At 53.3% G+C, this 15,854-nt stretch overlaps 1 protein-coding gene across 1 annotated transcript; it reads right to left on the reverse strand.

Annotated features, from left to right (window-relative positions):
- Positions 1-237: 237 nt before the first annotated feature.
- Positions 238-12,436, reverse strand: KCNK18 (potassium two pore domain channel subfamily K member 18). Its single transcript, XM_060099088.1, has 4 exons — positions 12,217-12,436; positions 9,180-9,246; positions 8,890-8,954; positions 238-1,022 (listed from the first exon to the last, which is right to left on the reverse strand). The coding sequence occupies exons 1-4, from the start codon at positions 12,434-12,436 to the stop codon at positions 238-240; spliced, it is 1,137 nt and encodes a 378-aa protein (XP_059955071.1).
- Between the last annotated feature and the right edge of the window lie 3,418 nt (positions 12,437-15,854).

The raw sequence follows: 15,854 nt of genomic DNA on the forward strand, positions 1-15,854 counted from the left end.
GAGTTGATGGAGCCTTCACTTTTTTTTTTTTTTTTTTTTGCGGTACGCAGGCCTCTCACTGTTGTGGCCTCTCCTGTTGCGGAGCACAGGCTCCAGATGCGCAGGCTCAGTGGCCATGGCTCACGGGCCCAGCCGCTCCACGGCATGTGGGATCTTCCCGGACCAGGACACGAACCCGTGTCCCCTGCATCGGCAGGCGGACTCTCAACCAATGCGCCACCAGGGAAGCCCGAGGCTTCACTTTTTAACAGGATTGTAACACTTCCCATTTGCAAAGAACAGCATGACATTTTTGTAGATGCAAATCAGCCTGTTTTGCACCAACGTGAAAGCCATGCACACAATCTCCATCCCAACAATGATATAAATGGAGAAGAACAAGACGTGAGGCTGTTCTAAAACAATGTCCCCAAACCCAATGGTGGTCAGCGTGACAAAGCAGAAATAGAAGGCATTTTCGAAGTTCAGCTGCTTCTCCCAGATGGGGAGGATGGCAGCTGCACAGGAAATGTAGGCCACGAGGGCGATGATAGGGAGGGGGATGTCCAGCCTCTCCACCTGCCGCCCCGCCTCATCCAGGTTGTTGATGATGGAGTACGAGAGTCTCCCGGACACCAGCTCAGGACACGAAGAGCTCCTCTCCGTGGCCTGAGGGGGCACCTGCAGTGTGTTCCCTTTCTCTTGTGCTAGAAGTCTCTCGAACAGCTCCATGTTGCTGCTTGGGATTGAGGGGGCAGGTTTGGGGCCCGGGAGTTCTGGGTCGTTGATGGCAATCCTCAGGATGGCTTCGTCTACGGGATTGGTGTCAGGTCTTCTTTCGCAGGGGGGTCCGGAGCGCCACTTGGGAAGGGGAGGGGGGAGGAAAAGGAGTTTTTGGAATTGGTGGTAGGACATGGATAAGATGGTTGCCAGGATGTCGCCTGTGTCTGTGAGGACCAGGAACATCAGGGGGACGCCAAAGAGCACATAGAGCGCGCACAGGTACTTGCCAAGCCTGGTGACAGGGTAGGTGTTGCCGTAACCTGAGAAAGAGGACAGAGCCTGGGACTGTCGGCTGCCCTCCCCCCTCCCCCCTCCCCTGCTCAGAAAGCTTCAAAGAGACCTGCCACTTCATTTCCCTGGCATATGACATTTTACACAACACGTTTAAAAATATTCATCTTGGGGCTTCCCTGGTGGCACAGTGGTTGAGAGTCCGCCTGTCAATGCAGGGGACACGGGTTCAGGCCCCAGTCCAGGAAGATCCCATATGCCGTGGAGCGGCTGGGCCCGTGAGCCATGGCCGCTGAGCCTGTGCATCCGGAGCCTGTGCTCCGCAACGGGAGAGGCCACAACAGTGAGAGGCACGCGTACCGCAAAAAAAAAAAAAAAAAAAAAAAAAAAAAAAATTCATCTTAAAACATTCATCCATTTGTCTGACATTAGGTCTGCTTTGCTGGGGGAGCAGGCAGTGAAGCCCAGCTTCTCTTTAGGATAGGGGACGACTCACGTCCAGATCTTTGACCCGAAATGTCCTTGGCAGGAGACAACCCTGTGCTTGGGAGGAGGTGACTGCCTTGCATTTTGCCACTTCTGAGCATCTGAAGGAGGATGGGCCCAGCTCACCTGGAGGGATAGGGTGAGCACAGGTGACAGGATGTGCGGGCTTTGCAAACACACCCATCACCTCCATCATCCTCCATGAAGGCGTCAGTTTTTATGAAGCCATGCTTGTCCTTCCTGGGATGTCTGGGCCTCTATGTTTGTTTCTATATAATAGGCAATTATTATGTGCCAGTGGTGTGTACAGCAGTATGCACGGTATTTGGGACGGTAGAAAGCTGGACGGTGACTAAAATACAATTGCTGCCCTCAGAGCCATTTGTGATTTAGTGGGTCAAACGTGTTCATAAGCGAGAGTGACACGCTGAGGACCCCAGCATCCAGACTCTTACCAACCTCGTTTCCAATTACAGCTCTGCCATTTACTAGAAAGTTACGTGACTGCTCACATTTTCAGATGTCTTATCTGTAAAATGGGGATGACAATACCTGCTTTGTATATTGACCAGCGGGAAGGATTACAAGACACCAGCACCTCACACACAGCAAGTGTGTCGTTCTCGGGAGGTTGGTGTCCTCATTCTAATAGCTGTTTTTTTGAGCATTTACTGTGGGTTGGGTATTAACCAGCCTTCCTCGGTAGGTATTATCACCGTTACAGATGGGGAAACTGAGGCTCAGAGAAGTGAAGTGACTTAGCCAAGAGCATACGCGTGATAAAGTGTGGCGTTGGGGGGTCAAACCCCCAGGGCCATCCAGTTCCCAAGCCAGCTCCTTCTGCTGAGTCAGGAGCACCGAGGGGGTGGGACCCTCCAACCATCAGGAACAGGATGGTCAAGCAAAGAGAGGTTGAAGCCTCCAAGCTCTTCAGGAGCCCCCTCCTCCCATCACCCCAGCCCCCCACCCCTCGTGTCTAGAGAGGGCAGGATCAGAGGGATGTCGCACCCCACAGCGCACGTCGTTGGATCTTCTGGAGTGGGCAAGCTCACTGCCTTCAACAAAGAGGGAGAAGCTTCTGTATTTAATGCCTATGTTTAAGTTTTGGTGTCATAAAGGATGATTAATGCAGAAAACCGCAGCCCAATTATGTAAATTAATTGGAAGGCAATTCCCAGGCTGGCTAAGCCCCAACCTCCTCCAGGGCTGCAGCTTCCTGTGCAAACTCTGGCCTCAGCCTCCACCCTCCAGGCATATGCACGGGATCAGGCTGCCTATCTTCATCAGGGTTCTGGAAGAGGACTGTGGCCCTCACCAGGTCCCATCACTGTGCACCCTTCCCAGGGCACTCCACGCCACCCTGACTGCATCCATGAGGTACCATTTGACGGCAGGGGTGGTGAACTCTCTGTGCATTCATATTGTTTGTGCACGTGAGTGCTTACTGCATGCACTGGGACACAGTGGTGAGTAAGGCAGATAGGAATCAAATAACCACCCTCATGAGTTTGCAATTACAAGTGGAGATCAATAACAAGATGCGTAAGAGCAGACCAACAGATTAGAACAAAGGCATCCATCCTGGATTTGCACTTATTGAGCACCTACTCTATGCCAGGCTTCCCTGGGTGGGATTGGGATACAATGAGGAACAGGCAGAGGTCACGCCCTCTGGGGGCTCCTAGTCGAGCGGGAAGCAAAGCCTTGAACTCAGGTCCCCACCTGTCCAACAGGACCCAAGAGCACCAGGCTCAGGAGTGAGCCTGCACTGGCTAAACCCCCCGTCAGAAACCCGAGCCTGTTCCGCAGGGCCGGACTTGCTGCGGGGGTGCCCAGGGCTTCTGTTGCCTCTCTTTCCCTTCCCCGTTCCCTGCAGGTCTCCAGCAGCTCAACCCTCCCCTCAGGGAGAGGAGGTTGCAAAAATGACCTCAGGACAGCATCTTGTCCAGGCTTCGGTGAAAGCCCAGAAGCACTGAGGAGACTGGGGTGGGGAGGGGTCTCAGGGAGAGGGAGGGGGTTGGGGACAGAGGGGGGCCCTGGAGAGGATGACCAACGGCCCAATGTGCCCGGGACTGAAAGTCTCACGTTCTGGTAAACCCTTAAATGCTAAAACCATGGCAGCCTCGGGCACACCAGGGCATGGCTCACTCTAGCCAGGGTGATTGTGGAGGGTGAGGGAAGAGAGGAGGGAGCCTGGAGCCCCTCGTGTCGGGGCAGGAGCTCTGAGAGGCCTGGCCGTGGAGTCTCAGGAGCCTAGGCCCCGGTGTCAGCAAATATCCCTGCTCCTGAGCTTGTCACAGGCCTTGCAGTCCTTAGGGGTGTCAGCAGCAGGGCCCGGGGGCAGGCAGCCACCCTGTTTTCCAGATGTTGCCTGGAAGCACCCAGCTCTCGTGCACCCCTGGGAAAGTCAGGAGAGGCTCCCCAGTGGGAGCCCCCCAGCCTCCAGGATGGAGTCCCAGGGTGAGATCTATTTTATTTAAAGGAAAGAATATCACATTTCTTACAGGATTTATGGAGTAAAGTGCCTTTTAGAGTCAGAATTTCCCGCATAGCAGAACCCCTAATACTGGCAACCACCGTCGTTACTGCATTTAATGGACAAGGAACAGGGGAGTCAGGTGACACGTCCGGAGTCTCACAGCCCACAGCCTGTGGGCACCCCTCACCTGAAGACCTCCCTCCACATGCATGTTTTCCTTGGCAAAGGTGGGTTTAGTGGATTATAAACAAAGTCATTGTGGCTGCCTCTGGGTGGAATATGTTTACAATCCAGAGGACACGCCACATTGCAGAGAACGCATCAAGGAAGTAAGTCTCAGAGAGCACAGGCCCCTATGAAGGAAATGTATTGCCCACCCAATTACTGAGTGCTACAACGCATAATGGAAAATCGTATTATTTCTTATAATGCATGCTGATATTCCAATTCCATTAGTCCACGCCACTTAGCCTGTGAGTATTTAACAGCCCAAACACTTCCTAATCCAAGGGGGCTGATCCAATTGGGAATGACTGGGGATTGACCAACCTCATGCCTTTCAGGGGTCCCTTTTTCAGCATCAAGACCAGGTGCATTTCAGGTGACCCAGAGATGCAGGGCAGGGAGCAGTATTACCAGCAGGACCATTATTGATTACAGGCAGCGAAGAACCTTCCCCAGTCCTCTTCCAGTTGTACTTACTGGATGGCTTGATGTCTTAATGGACTTGTACCATGAGTGGCAGCCTCGTTTTCTTGGGATATGAGCCAAGCTAATGCATTTCCATTAGGTCAGTGGTTCATAACCTGGACTACCATTAGAATCACCTGGAGGGCTCTGAAAAATACTGATGCCTGGGTCTGTCCCTAGTAAGTCTGACGTGATTAGTGTGGGGTCCAGGCACGGGGGCGTGTAAAAGATATCCAGGGAATTCTGATGTGCAGCCTGGCCTGAGAACACTTGCCCCAGGAGAGTGCTTCTCAAACATCTACGTGCATCAGAATCACCTGGAGAACTGGCTAAAACACAGATCACTGGTCCCACAGCCGTAGTTTCTGACTCAGTAGATCTCGGATGGGGCCTGGAAATTAATTTGTAGCTCTAACAAGTTCTCTCTGGTGATGCTCACACCACTGATCCAGGGACCACGTTTTAATAACCATTGCATTACATCAGTGGCTCTCAACAGGGGGCAATTTTGCCTCCCAAGGGCCATTTGGCAACGCCTGGAGACATTTTTGGCTGTTGCAACTGGTGAAGACAGCAGGGGAAAAGGTGGCTGCCTCTGGTGGGTAGAGGCCAGGGATACTTCCAAACATCCTACAGTGAATGCACGGGACAGTCCCCGCCACAAAGAATCCTCTAGTCCAAGACACCAATAGTGCCAAGGCTAAAAAACGCTGCTTTAGATCAGTCCCCTTTTGTTCTTGAGAAAAAACCTAACGAAACCCCATCCTCTCAAGCCCGTTTGCTTCCAGTCTCTTCCGTGCACAGTTCCCCTGTAAATGTTGTTCCTCAAAGCATTCCCTGGAGCTCTGGGGTCCCTGAAAAGGCCAGCTGTGCCCTGCTTCTATACCCTGCTCGAAACGACTTCCCTCCCAGAGCCCAAGGTCACTGCTGAATGGGACAGTCACAGCACTCACCTTGTAGGGCTGTCATGAGGATTAAACAAAATCATGCATATAAAGCACATTGGCACAACGCCTGGTGCCGCGAAGTGCTCCGTAGTGCAGCTATTAAGTTACAGTTATTCTTTCTGCTCCTGACCTGTCCCTGCTTGGATGAACATTCAGGTGAATGAGACCGGTTCTGAAAGAAACCACATGGGGGCGCCCTTGGACACAAGCATATGTGCCCATTTAAGCAAGTGGGTTGCAGTAGGCACAGGTTGCCCACCCAGCAGCCATTCCCCCACCTTTCCCTGGAACGCTGCTGCTCTCTCGCCTGATTTAGAGATAGATCCGATCCGTCTAGGTCATCCTTGGTAATCCAATCCCCTTGCCAGGGACTGGCTTGGGGGGTGGGAGGCTTCCAGGAAGTTTCTTGCCGATTATGACAGCCAGCCTTTTCTCTGTCTATGAGATGCAATTATGCCCGGGTGGGACGTGGACCTTGGTGACCATCTTGTGACCCGCTGAGCAGGACGGAGAGAACCTCATAGTCAATGTCACAGCTAAGCTGCACATCAAGCAGCCTGAGAGCTGTCCCCCACTGGACTTCCTACTTGGGAGGTGACGCATTTTCCTTGCAGTTTAAGCCAACTGTGTTGGGTTTCCTGTCAGTTGCAGCTGACCCTCATGCTGACCCTCAGAGGCAGGTCTGGGAGGAGTCATAGATTAGGGAACAAGGCTCACACAGGCTGAATTGCTCACTGGAGGTCACACAGCTCTGACCCAAGGTGGCTGGCCCCCAGAGTCCGCAGCTGGCCATTGTGCTCCACCTCCACCCCGAGTGTGAGGGGACCCCGGGATGAGTGCCCTGAGCTCAGGCCCCCCGGGGATCGGTATTCTCTTGAATGGATGCTCTCCTGAACGAAGATGGGGCCCCAGTACTTTTCGCTGCCCAAGAGGGGCAGGGCCTGCGCAGTGAGTCACAGTCCTGGTGGGGAGGCTGACCCAGGAGCCCCTGACCTGTGGCCGAGGGCAGCTCCACTACCTCCACTCCTGTGACCCCCTCACCGCCAGCAGGGCTGGCTCCTGCCAGGCCTGGCTCGGCCCCTGCACCCAGCCCACCCTGCTGCGGCACCGCAGAGGGAAGCTGGGGCCCTTAGTTACTAGAAGGTCCTCCGATGCTGGCCCAGGGACACGGTGCCTGAGTGCAAGACCAGCCCCGCTTCTCACAACCCGCCAGCCTCAGTGGTCTCTTCCTCAGAGGGGCCTCTAAGCCCCGGAGCTTTGCCTGCTGCCTGGCTGGAAAGCTCTCTCAGCCTTCTTTGCCTGGTTAATCTCCACAGATCCTTCAACTTGTCACTTCCTCAGACAAGCCTCTCCCCCACCCCCGAAAGTCAGGACCCCCCTCCCCCATCCTGTTTCACCCACTTCCACAGCCCAAGCTTCTCCTCTTGAGCACGTCTGTGTGCTTAGCTGTTCATTGTCCCCGCCTCCATTAGACTGGGAGGCCCACCAGGGCAGGGAGGCATCCAGCTAGTTCAGCCCCATGCCAGGCACAGAAAAAGTCACGTACAGAGAGAGGCCGTGGGGTTTCGGGTTAAGACCGAGACAGACCGGACCCAGACAGACATGAGCTGTGGCCCCTTGCGAAAATGGTGGACCTGCCTTGCCTCAGAGAGTGGGAATAATAACAACAGCTACCTCAGGGTTGTGGCGAGGTGTGGATGGGCTCATCATCTCGAAGAACTTAAAAGGGAGCCTGATGAGTCTTAAATACACATGGGAAGCAGCCGCATAGCACAGGGAGATCAGCTCGGTGCTCTGTGACCTCCTAGAGGGGTGGGATAAGGAGGGTGGGAGGGAGACTCAAGAGGGAGGAGATGTGGGAACATATGTATATGTATAACTGATTCACTTTGTTATACAGCAGAAACTAACACACCACTGTAAAGCAATTATACTCCAATAAAGATGTAAAAAAATAAATAAATAAATACACGTGTTAGCCAGCGCAGCCGCTGCTGTTGCAATCAGAGGCGTTCGGTATTTGTGAAGGAAGGAAGGAAGGAGAGAAGGAAGGAAGAAGGGAGGGAGGGAGGGAGGGAAGAAGCAAAGGCCATCTCCACAGCCCAGCTCCAATGTGCGGTTCACACAGGAGCCCACCCTTTGCGCAGCCACCGAGAGGAGGATCCGGGGCTTTGAGGGTCCACAGAGCCCATCTTACAACGCGCAAGTGGTCCCTGTAGGGAAGCAACTCTGCCTCCGCACCCTCCCCTCTGCCCGGGGCTCCGGAAGGGACTTCGCTGGGACAATGTGTTGCACGGGAGTCTTTCCCTTGCTTGGAGGCTGGAGACACGTATAAAGCAAGTGCGGGGAACAGGGCGAGGCCAGCTCCTTCCGCTCTCCAAGTCCTTCCCTTCTGGGCACTGTCATCCACTCCATCGGGACACAAGAATCTGAGCGGCCCCTGCTTCCAGGCGGAGCGAGGCTCTCCCTGGGGCTCCCTGAGCAGGGGTGAGCAGTCTCCACAGCACCCCACAGACCTGCAAAGCTGGCAGCCTACTCTGGGGAAAGAGCCCTGGACCTGGAGTCTCAACAGCTCTCGTGGGCACCAGCTCCACTCACTGCGTGACCTTGGCCCCTGACGTCACCTCTCTGGGCTTGGGCTCCCCGACCTGATTCACTGTGGGCTTTAAAGAAGGCAGCTTAGCACGGGCCCTGCAGGCAACTGTGAGCTCTCCTTAGCGCTGCAGGTCCCCTTCCTCCTCTGCCTTATCGTTGGCGCTTCCGGTCCTGCGCTGGCACACTGTCCTCCCTCCCCGTGCCGTGCCCTCCTCCATTCCCTTGGAGCCAGCTGCCATCAATATGCTGGTGACTCTGAAACCCACTCCCCAGCCCCAAGGCTGGGGTAGCTGTGCTCCCGCGATACCCTGAGCGCATCACACTGACCACGTTTGGTTGCCCCCGAGCCGAGGAACCTGGGCAGGCAGGTACCCGGCAGGTTGTGTTTTGTATAAGAGCACTCACTGGGACACAAGAAGAAGCCAAAACGCAGCCCACACCTCACTCACTGGGGCCTTTGCCCGGGGAATGGGGCCGTGCCCACCTGAAGGAAGGGTATTCTTTTCTCATTCGCACAAATGGGCCAGTGGCAGCCCTGCTCACTGCCGTCTCCCTGAGCACAGCGTAGGCACTCCACAGCTGTTTCTTGCACTAAATGAATTGAACACTTCAGCATCCCCACCAAGGGTCCTCCTCCCCCTCTCCCCTGCCCCCACCACCAGCTTCCTCTCACAGGCCTGCCCTCGCCCCTGGACTTACCCACTGAGCTGATCACTGTGCAGCAGAAAAAGAGTGAGCTCAGGAAGGACCAGTCTGGGGCTTCCCTGGTGGCGCAGCGGTTGAGAGTCCGCCTGCCGATGCAGGGGACACGGGTTTGTGCCCCGGTCCGGGAAGATCCCACATGCCGCGGAGCGGCTGGGCCCGTGAGCCATGGCCGCTGAGCCTGCGCATCCGGAGCCTGTGCTCTGCAGCGGGAGAGGCCACAACAGTGAGAGGCCCGTGTAGCGCAAAAAAAAAAAAAAAAGAAGAAGAAGGACCAGTCTGCAGACCTGCTAAACCACTGGGGCTTCCTGTTCCGCAGCAGCTTCCCGAGATCCCGCTTCCTGCCTCCCTCAACTCCAGAAAGAGACGACCAGCATGAGAGAGAAGGTTATGCCCTTTAAAACAGGTCCCACCCAGGGGAAGGGGCGTCTTCCCCAGGGACCACGCCCCCTGCCTTGTGGCCCTCATCAACACTAAATGCAGGATCTCAGGACCCTTTGCTCAACGTCTCTGCCATTTAGGTACTGCTCCAGCACCTGCAGAGATTAGGAGGCCACATAACCCTGTGTGCTGAGCACCCAAGAGAGAGGCCCACAGGGGTCCGGCCTGAGCTCAGCCATGGAACTGCCCTGTGGCCTTTCTGAACCTCTGAGCCTTGCAAAGGGGCCTACTAACTCTGTCTCTTTCCCCGGGTCTTGAGAACTGAAAGAAAAAGGCTGTTATGAAATGCAAGGTCTTGCGTGATTGCAAACCATATCCACTCCTGCAAGCCATTAAGCCTGATGGAGTGTGGTGATCATACTGGGATCAGCTGGCTGAGGATGTCTGGGAAGACTTGGCGGAAGCAGGCCTGGGGGCCCTGGTTTCTCAGGGAGGTGTCCAAATGGTACCTTTGGCCTGGCAGCCAGTGGGTTTTAGGGATCCCAGAAGTCACCTGCCAGCTGGCACAGTTGTAAGAAGATGTCACAGACCCTGGCACAGCAGGAAGTCACCACTCATTTGAATGGGCACCAACCTGGGAGTCCAGACACCTGCAATCTAGACCCAGTTCTGAACCTGACTAGTTCCTGTATACGTGGACAAGAGGCTTCTTTCTGAGCCTCAGTTTCCCCATCGGGGAGGCAGCATGACATGGCTTTGGAATCTAAATGCCTGGGGTTGAATCCCTGGCTCCATTTTCTAGTGGGTGACCTTGAGCAAGTTGTCTAACTCCCAGTGTCTCAGTTTCCTGATCTGTAAAAGGGGGACAATTCATATCCACCTCATAGGGTGGGTGTGAGGATCAAGTGAGATAGTGCATGAAAAACACTTGGCACAGAGTCTGCACTAACCAGCACTTACTGAGCATTTTAATCTCCAGTGAAAATCAGTGCAAAATGCAGATGGACCAGCTCTGTTTTCCTATACCATTCTGTGCATCAGAATCACCCAGGAAACTTTTTAAAAATAAGATTCCCGGAGCTTCCCTGGTGGCGCAGTGGTTGAGAGTCCGCCTGCCGATGCAGGGGACACGGGTTCGTGCCCCGGTCCGGGAAGATCCCACATGCCGCGGAGCGTACCACAAAAAAAAAATAAAAATAAAAAAAATAAGATTCCCAGCCCGGTCCTGGAGATACTGATTAAGTGGGTTTGGGGAAGAGCCTGGGAATGTGTATTTTAGACCAGCTCCTTGGATGATTCTGATGCGTGGCCAGGTTTGGAAAGCCCTGAACTTGTTGACAGTCTGGACCCAGTGATGGCTCAGAGTGTCTGATGGCAGACGGCTTCTCCTGGGTCATCTGAGTAGGCTTGTCTGTCTGGCACAGATGCAGAGAGAAGGAGTAGGACCCTCCACGGAGAGGAGACCCTGCCACCTGTGATCAGCCTCTGGTCTGCCCCCGCTGAAAGGACCTCCCACAGGTTGGAGGGCTCATTACCAGCCTGGCTGAGGACCTGTCATACCATCGGACCCTGTTCTTTTTTTTTTTTTGCTGTACGCGGGCCTCTCACTGCTGTGGCCTCTCCCGTTGCGGAGCACAGGCTCCAGATGCGCAGGCTCAGCGGCCATGGCTCACGGACCCAGCCGCTCCACGGCATGTGGGATCCTCCCGGACCGGGGCACGAACCCGTGTTCCCTGCATCAGCAGGCGGACTCTCAACCACTGCGCCACCAGGGAAGCCCGGGACCCTGTTCTTCCCGTGAACTTTAGAGTCTGTTTTTCCTTTGTCTTTTATTTACTCTCTATTATTTTTTTTTTTTTTTTTTTTTTTTTTTTTTTTTTTTTTTTTTTTTTTTTTTTTTTTTTTGCTGTACGCGGGCCTCTCACTGCTGTGGCCTCTCCCGCTGCAGAGCACAGGCTCCGGACACACAGGCCCCGCGGCCATGGCTCGCGGGCCCAGCCGCTCCGCGGCACGTGGGATCCTCCGGGATCGGGGCACGAACCCGCGTCCCCTGCATCGGCAGGCGGACTCCCAACCACTGCGCCACCAGGGAGGCCCCTACTCTCTATTATTTTATCTTGCTTTGTTGAATGCATCTTTCCAAGCTTTAGGGGACAGTATGGAAATAAGGGACAAATACGAATGAAAAGCAATAAGGACAAATATAAAGTGCCTTGTGCCTTCCAAGAGGCTTCACGTCCACTGTCTCATCTGCTTCCCACAGGGTCCCTGTGATTGGCGGGCCTGAGACTGTGGGCCTTGTTCTCCCTGGCAGACTGAGACCCAGGGAGGGCAATCTGCCCCCGATCACACAGCAAGCTGGGAGAGCAACTGGGACTGAAACCGGGTCCCAAGTTCTTCTCATAACACCTTCTTCCTCCCCTGAGTCCGACCACAAACAAAGGCCACTTGAAACAAGAAGTGGGAGAGCAGGGGGCAGGCTACTATCTCGGCAGTCCAAGCCCAATTTGGATTGTTCCTTGAATTCCAGTCCTTGCAAACTGAATCATGGGCTGGGGCAGGCAGTTCTGAGGACCAGCCTAGGAACCCACAGCTCCAGATCTGGTCACCCATCCACCCCACCCCACCTCATCAAATCTCCAGCAATCCACCTTCCTCAGAGTCTGTCGGTCTGGGTGGGGAAGGGAGCGCCGACTGGGTGCTCAGCACTTTTCCTACATTCTTTACATCAACCCTGAGAGGCCGTCCATTATTCCCACCCCCATTTTACAGAGGGGAAAACTGAGGCCCAGAGAGAAGTCTCTTGCCTAAGGTCGCCCAGGAGTGGGCAGGATGCAAGCAGAGGGCTCCCAGACTCAGCTTCCTACAAGGCAGTTCTCTGCTCTCTGGGGCCTGTCTCTACCCAGAGAGAAAAGGCCCGCCCTGCCCAGGCACGCCACCTACCTGTTCTGTTGCATTTCAGGATGTCACAGAGCTTCTCCAGGAACTCCTCAAACTCCGGGTCATCTGCCCCCAGGTGCTGGCTGCCCTCAAGGGCTGAGAAGAGCACGGCACCCACCAGCGCGTATGTCACCAGGGAGCAGTGGAAGCAGAGGCGAGGGAAGATTTTCCTCAGGGCCTCCCAGCAGCACCTCCTACCTTGAGGCAGCCCCGCAGCCTCCATCCTCCCAGGAGTGGGCAGGACAGGAGCTGCTGGAAGAAGGAGGAGCCCAGAGGTCCCGCCAGGGAGGACGGGGAGTGCCCCGAGAATGGCCCGGCTCCAGCGCTAAGTGGATGGTGCCAGCGCTTTCCCCAAGGATTTGGGAAGCAGGCGGCACTCCTTGCGCGTTCAGTTCCTGAGAGTTTCTCAGATAGCGCGCCACCTAGTGTCTCAAATTACTATTGATCCACCAGGCAGGTGCGCTCCCAGCAGCCTGGCCAGCCCGAGAGCTGACCTTCAGGGGCTTTGGGAGGAATGCGTGGTGGTTGCTTTGTGCTTTGGCCTTTCCCATCCCAAAGTTGCGCTTTTGACTCCAGGTACCAAATGTGACTTTTGGCTTTTAGTCAAGTGATCATCCTTCCTGGGGGTTGTCTGTGGTACCCTGACTCTTGGACAGGTAGAAATAATAGTAATTAGTGCGATCAGAGCTCCACAGTTTACAAATGGCCTTTATCCTGTGTGGATCTAATTATTGGTCCCAATTCGTCATTCCCCTCTAGCATACCCAGACTTGCCTTGGCCTCAAGGTGGGCAGAGCATACTTCCTTCTTAGCATGGGACTAAGCCACGTGACTTGCTCCAGCCAATCAGGTGTTAGCAGACATGACGTAAGCAGGTACCTGAAAAGTGAACGTACAATGGCCTGTGCCTTACCTCTGCCACTAGGAAAAAAAAAAGTGCCCCACATGGCGGATGTGGAGATATGTGGGCGTTTAGATCCCCCTTCATGAAAGGTTTCTCCATACAGCTTCAAGGAGCATGGTTCCTGACAGCCTCCAGCTATTCGTTCTTTCGGGGTTTGCTTCAGCTTTCAGGCCCTGTTCTCCAGGAAGCCCTTGTCCAATGGCTGAGCAAGGTGGGGTACAAGAGCTTAACCATTTCTGCCACCTGCCAGACTCCTCCAACCCGAAATCTTTGCTCTCTGTTGGTCTGCCAGAGATTTTGTCAGGTCTGCATCGGGATATGAAGGCTCCCCTTGTCCCATCCTGTTTCCTCCCTTCGCCTTTACTTCCTAATAAATAGAGCTTTTGGATGCCTTACTCTACCTGTGTCTGCTTCGCAGAGGATCCAACCTGCAATAGTGGGCAACGGGAGTGACCTGAGAGAGCAGGATCTTAAATGGGGTTTCAGCACTGGGTCGCTCGGTACCCACTGGTAAGGAGATGGTGCGCAGGCAGCTCCTGGCTCAAGGTGGCCATCCAGTTGTTACACTTTTTTTTTTTTAGATGTTGGGGGTAGGAGTTTATTAATTAATTTATTTATTTTTGCTGTGTTGAGTCTTCGTTTCTGTGAGAGGGCTTTCTCTAGTTGTGGCAAGTGGGAGCCACTCTTCATCGCGGTGCGTGAGCCTGTCATTATCGCGGCCTTTCTTGTTGCGGAGCACAGGCTCCAGACACGCAGGCTCAGTAGTTGTGGCGCACGGGCCTAGTTGCTCCGCGGCATGTGGGATCTTCCCAGACCAGGGCTCGAACCCATGTCCCCTGCATTAGCAGGCAGACTCTCAACCACTGCGCCACCAGGGAAGCCCCAGTTGTTACACTTTTGGCAATGGTGAGGTGGGATGGTGTGCAGGTGCAACAATTCAGGCATTTAAAACATAGGAGAGGAATGATAAATATAAGGATAGGTTTGGGTGGTTATTAGGAAGTTGCATTGATCCCCTGAAGGCAAACTTAGAAAGGGAGGTTAGTGGGACCAAGCACGGCCTCCACTGCAGTTGAACTCAGGACGGCAACTGATTTTCGTCGTCTCCTTACTTCACTATTCATTCTAAATTTGTCTTGCCCTCTGCCACCTCTTCTACCGCTTTCAGTGGATTCCCCAATGGCATGACCCAAATTCTCATTCCTGAAGGGTCTGAGTCCTTGGTAACCACAGCCTTTCCAGGTTGGACTTGCTTGTGTTTGTCCATTGGGTCACCTGATTGCCACCCATATTCCTCCCTGCTCCCATTGTGTGAAAGCCTTAATATTGGGTATAATGTTTCCTCCTACTTTATTCTTCTTTTTCAAGATTGTTTTAGCTACTTGAAGGACCTACTGTATAGCACAGGGAACTATACTCAATATCTTGTAATAATCTGTAAAGGAAAAGAATCTGAAAAAGAGCATATATATATATATATATATGTTTATATATATAACTGAATCACTTTGCTGAAACTAACACAACATTGTAAATCAACTATACTTCTAAACAAAAGGCCTTTCGATATGTTTTTAAATAATCTTATCTATGTCTACATAAAACCTTACTGGGATTTTGATAGGAATTGCATTAAACCCATAGGTCAACGTGGGGAGACTTGGCCTCTTACTATGTTGAGCCCTCCACCCCGTGAACACAGTGTGTCTCCTGTATGTCTCTCCTGGCCATTACTTTTGAACAACACCTTAGCGTGTGCCCATTGTTCTTTACCCAAGTCAAGAATCAACATTTTAAGATAACAATGCATAAGTCATTTGTTATTTGTTATGTAATGCATTCTGAGTGCTATTTAATGTGTTTAGGGGCAATGTTAATGGATGAAAGTATTAGACGGTAGAGGTCAGAAAGTGTATTTGTACTCCTCTTTTTAAGTCTTTTTAGAAGACATATTCCAACATCTAGAAGAGTCTAGAGAATAACAGAACCTGTGTACTCATCACTCTTGATGATGGGCCTCGTGATGTAACGCACCTTCTGGAGGTAGACTGATTGCTGGGAAGAGAAGGACCCTGTGATGGGCCACAAACTGACAGTAAGTGAGCTCCAGCTCATTGGCCAGATTATCTAGCTGCATGTCACTCAATGTGTGTGTACAAGAGTCTTTTCACCACATTTCGGCCAATGTGATGGTGGCAGCAGGAATGGGTAAGAACCCACAAAAGAAGGGGACTCTTGTGGATAAAGTCAGGGCCGTGAAATCTAGCCACCACTCTCCACTACATGAAACACCTTTGAGGTGATCTGAGTTTCTTTTGTCTTTAGAAAGGAGAAATTTTCTTACAGTCCCATAGGTTATCCAGACCCTTTTCCTAGGAAGGAAGTGAGACCGCGTAGCTACAGGCCTCTTCCTGAAGACTAAATCTCTCTCTTAATGAGGCATCAGATGGACCAGACAAGAAGCCGTTCCTGAGGGTCGGCTAGAGACTAGATTATGTGAGGGCAATTAAAATCCCAATGTCCATCAAAGGAGAGGATGTAGGGGGCTCCCCTGGTAGCGCAGTGGTTGAGAGTCCGCCTGCCAATGCAGGGGACACAGGTTCGTGCCCCAGTCTGGGAAGATCCCACATGCGGTGGAGCAGCTTGGCCCGTGAGTCATGGCCGCTGAGCCTGCACGTCCGGAGCCTGTGCTCCGCAACAGGAGAGGCCACAGCAGCGAGAGGCCCGCGTACCACAA

Source organism: Mesoplodon densirostris, chromosome 1, assembly GCF_025265405.1.
Source record: "Mesoplodon densirostris isolate mMesDen1 chromosome 1, mMesDen1 primary haplotype, whole genome shotgun sequence".
Lineage (NCBI taxonomy): Eukaryota > Metazoa > Chordata > Mammalia > Artiodactyla > Ziphiidae > Mesoplodon > Mesoplodon densirostris.

Bases quoted from the DNA above. Each gene is read 5' to 3' on its own strand.
- KCNK18 (XM_060099088.1), bottom strand. From the start codon at position 12,436: ATGGAGGCTGCGGGGCTGCCTCAAGGTAGGAGGTGCTGCTGGGAGGCC. The intron at 9,247-12,216 runs GTAGGTGGCGTG...CTCTTTCTGGAG, and splicing joins CCTGAAATGCAACAGAACAG to TTGAGGGAGGCAGGAAGCGG. The intron at 1,023-8,889 runs GTAAGTCCAGGG...CCTCTTTCTCAG, and splicing joins CACAGTGATCAGCTCAGTGG to GTTACGGCAACACCTACCCT.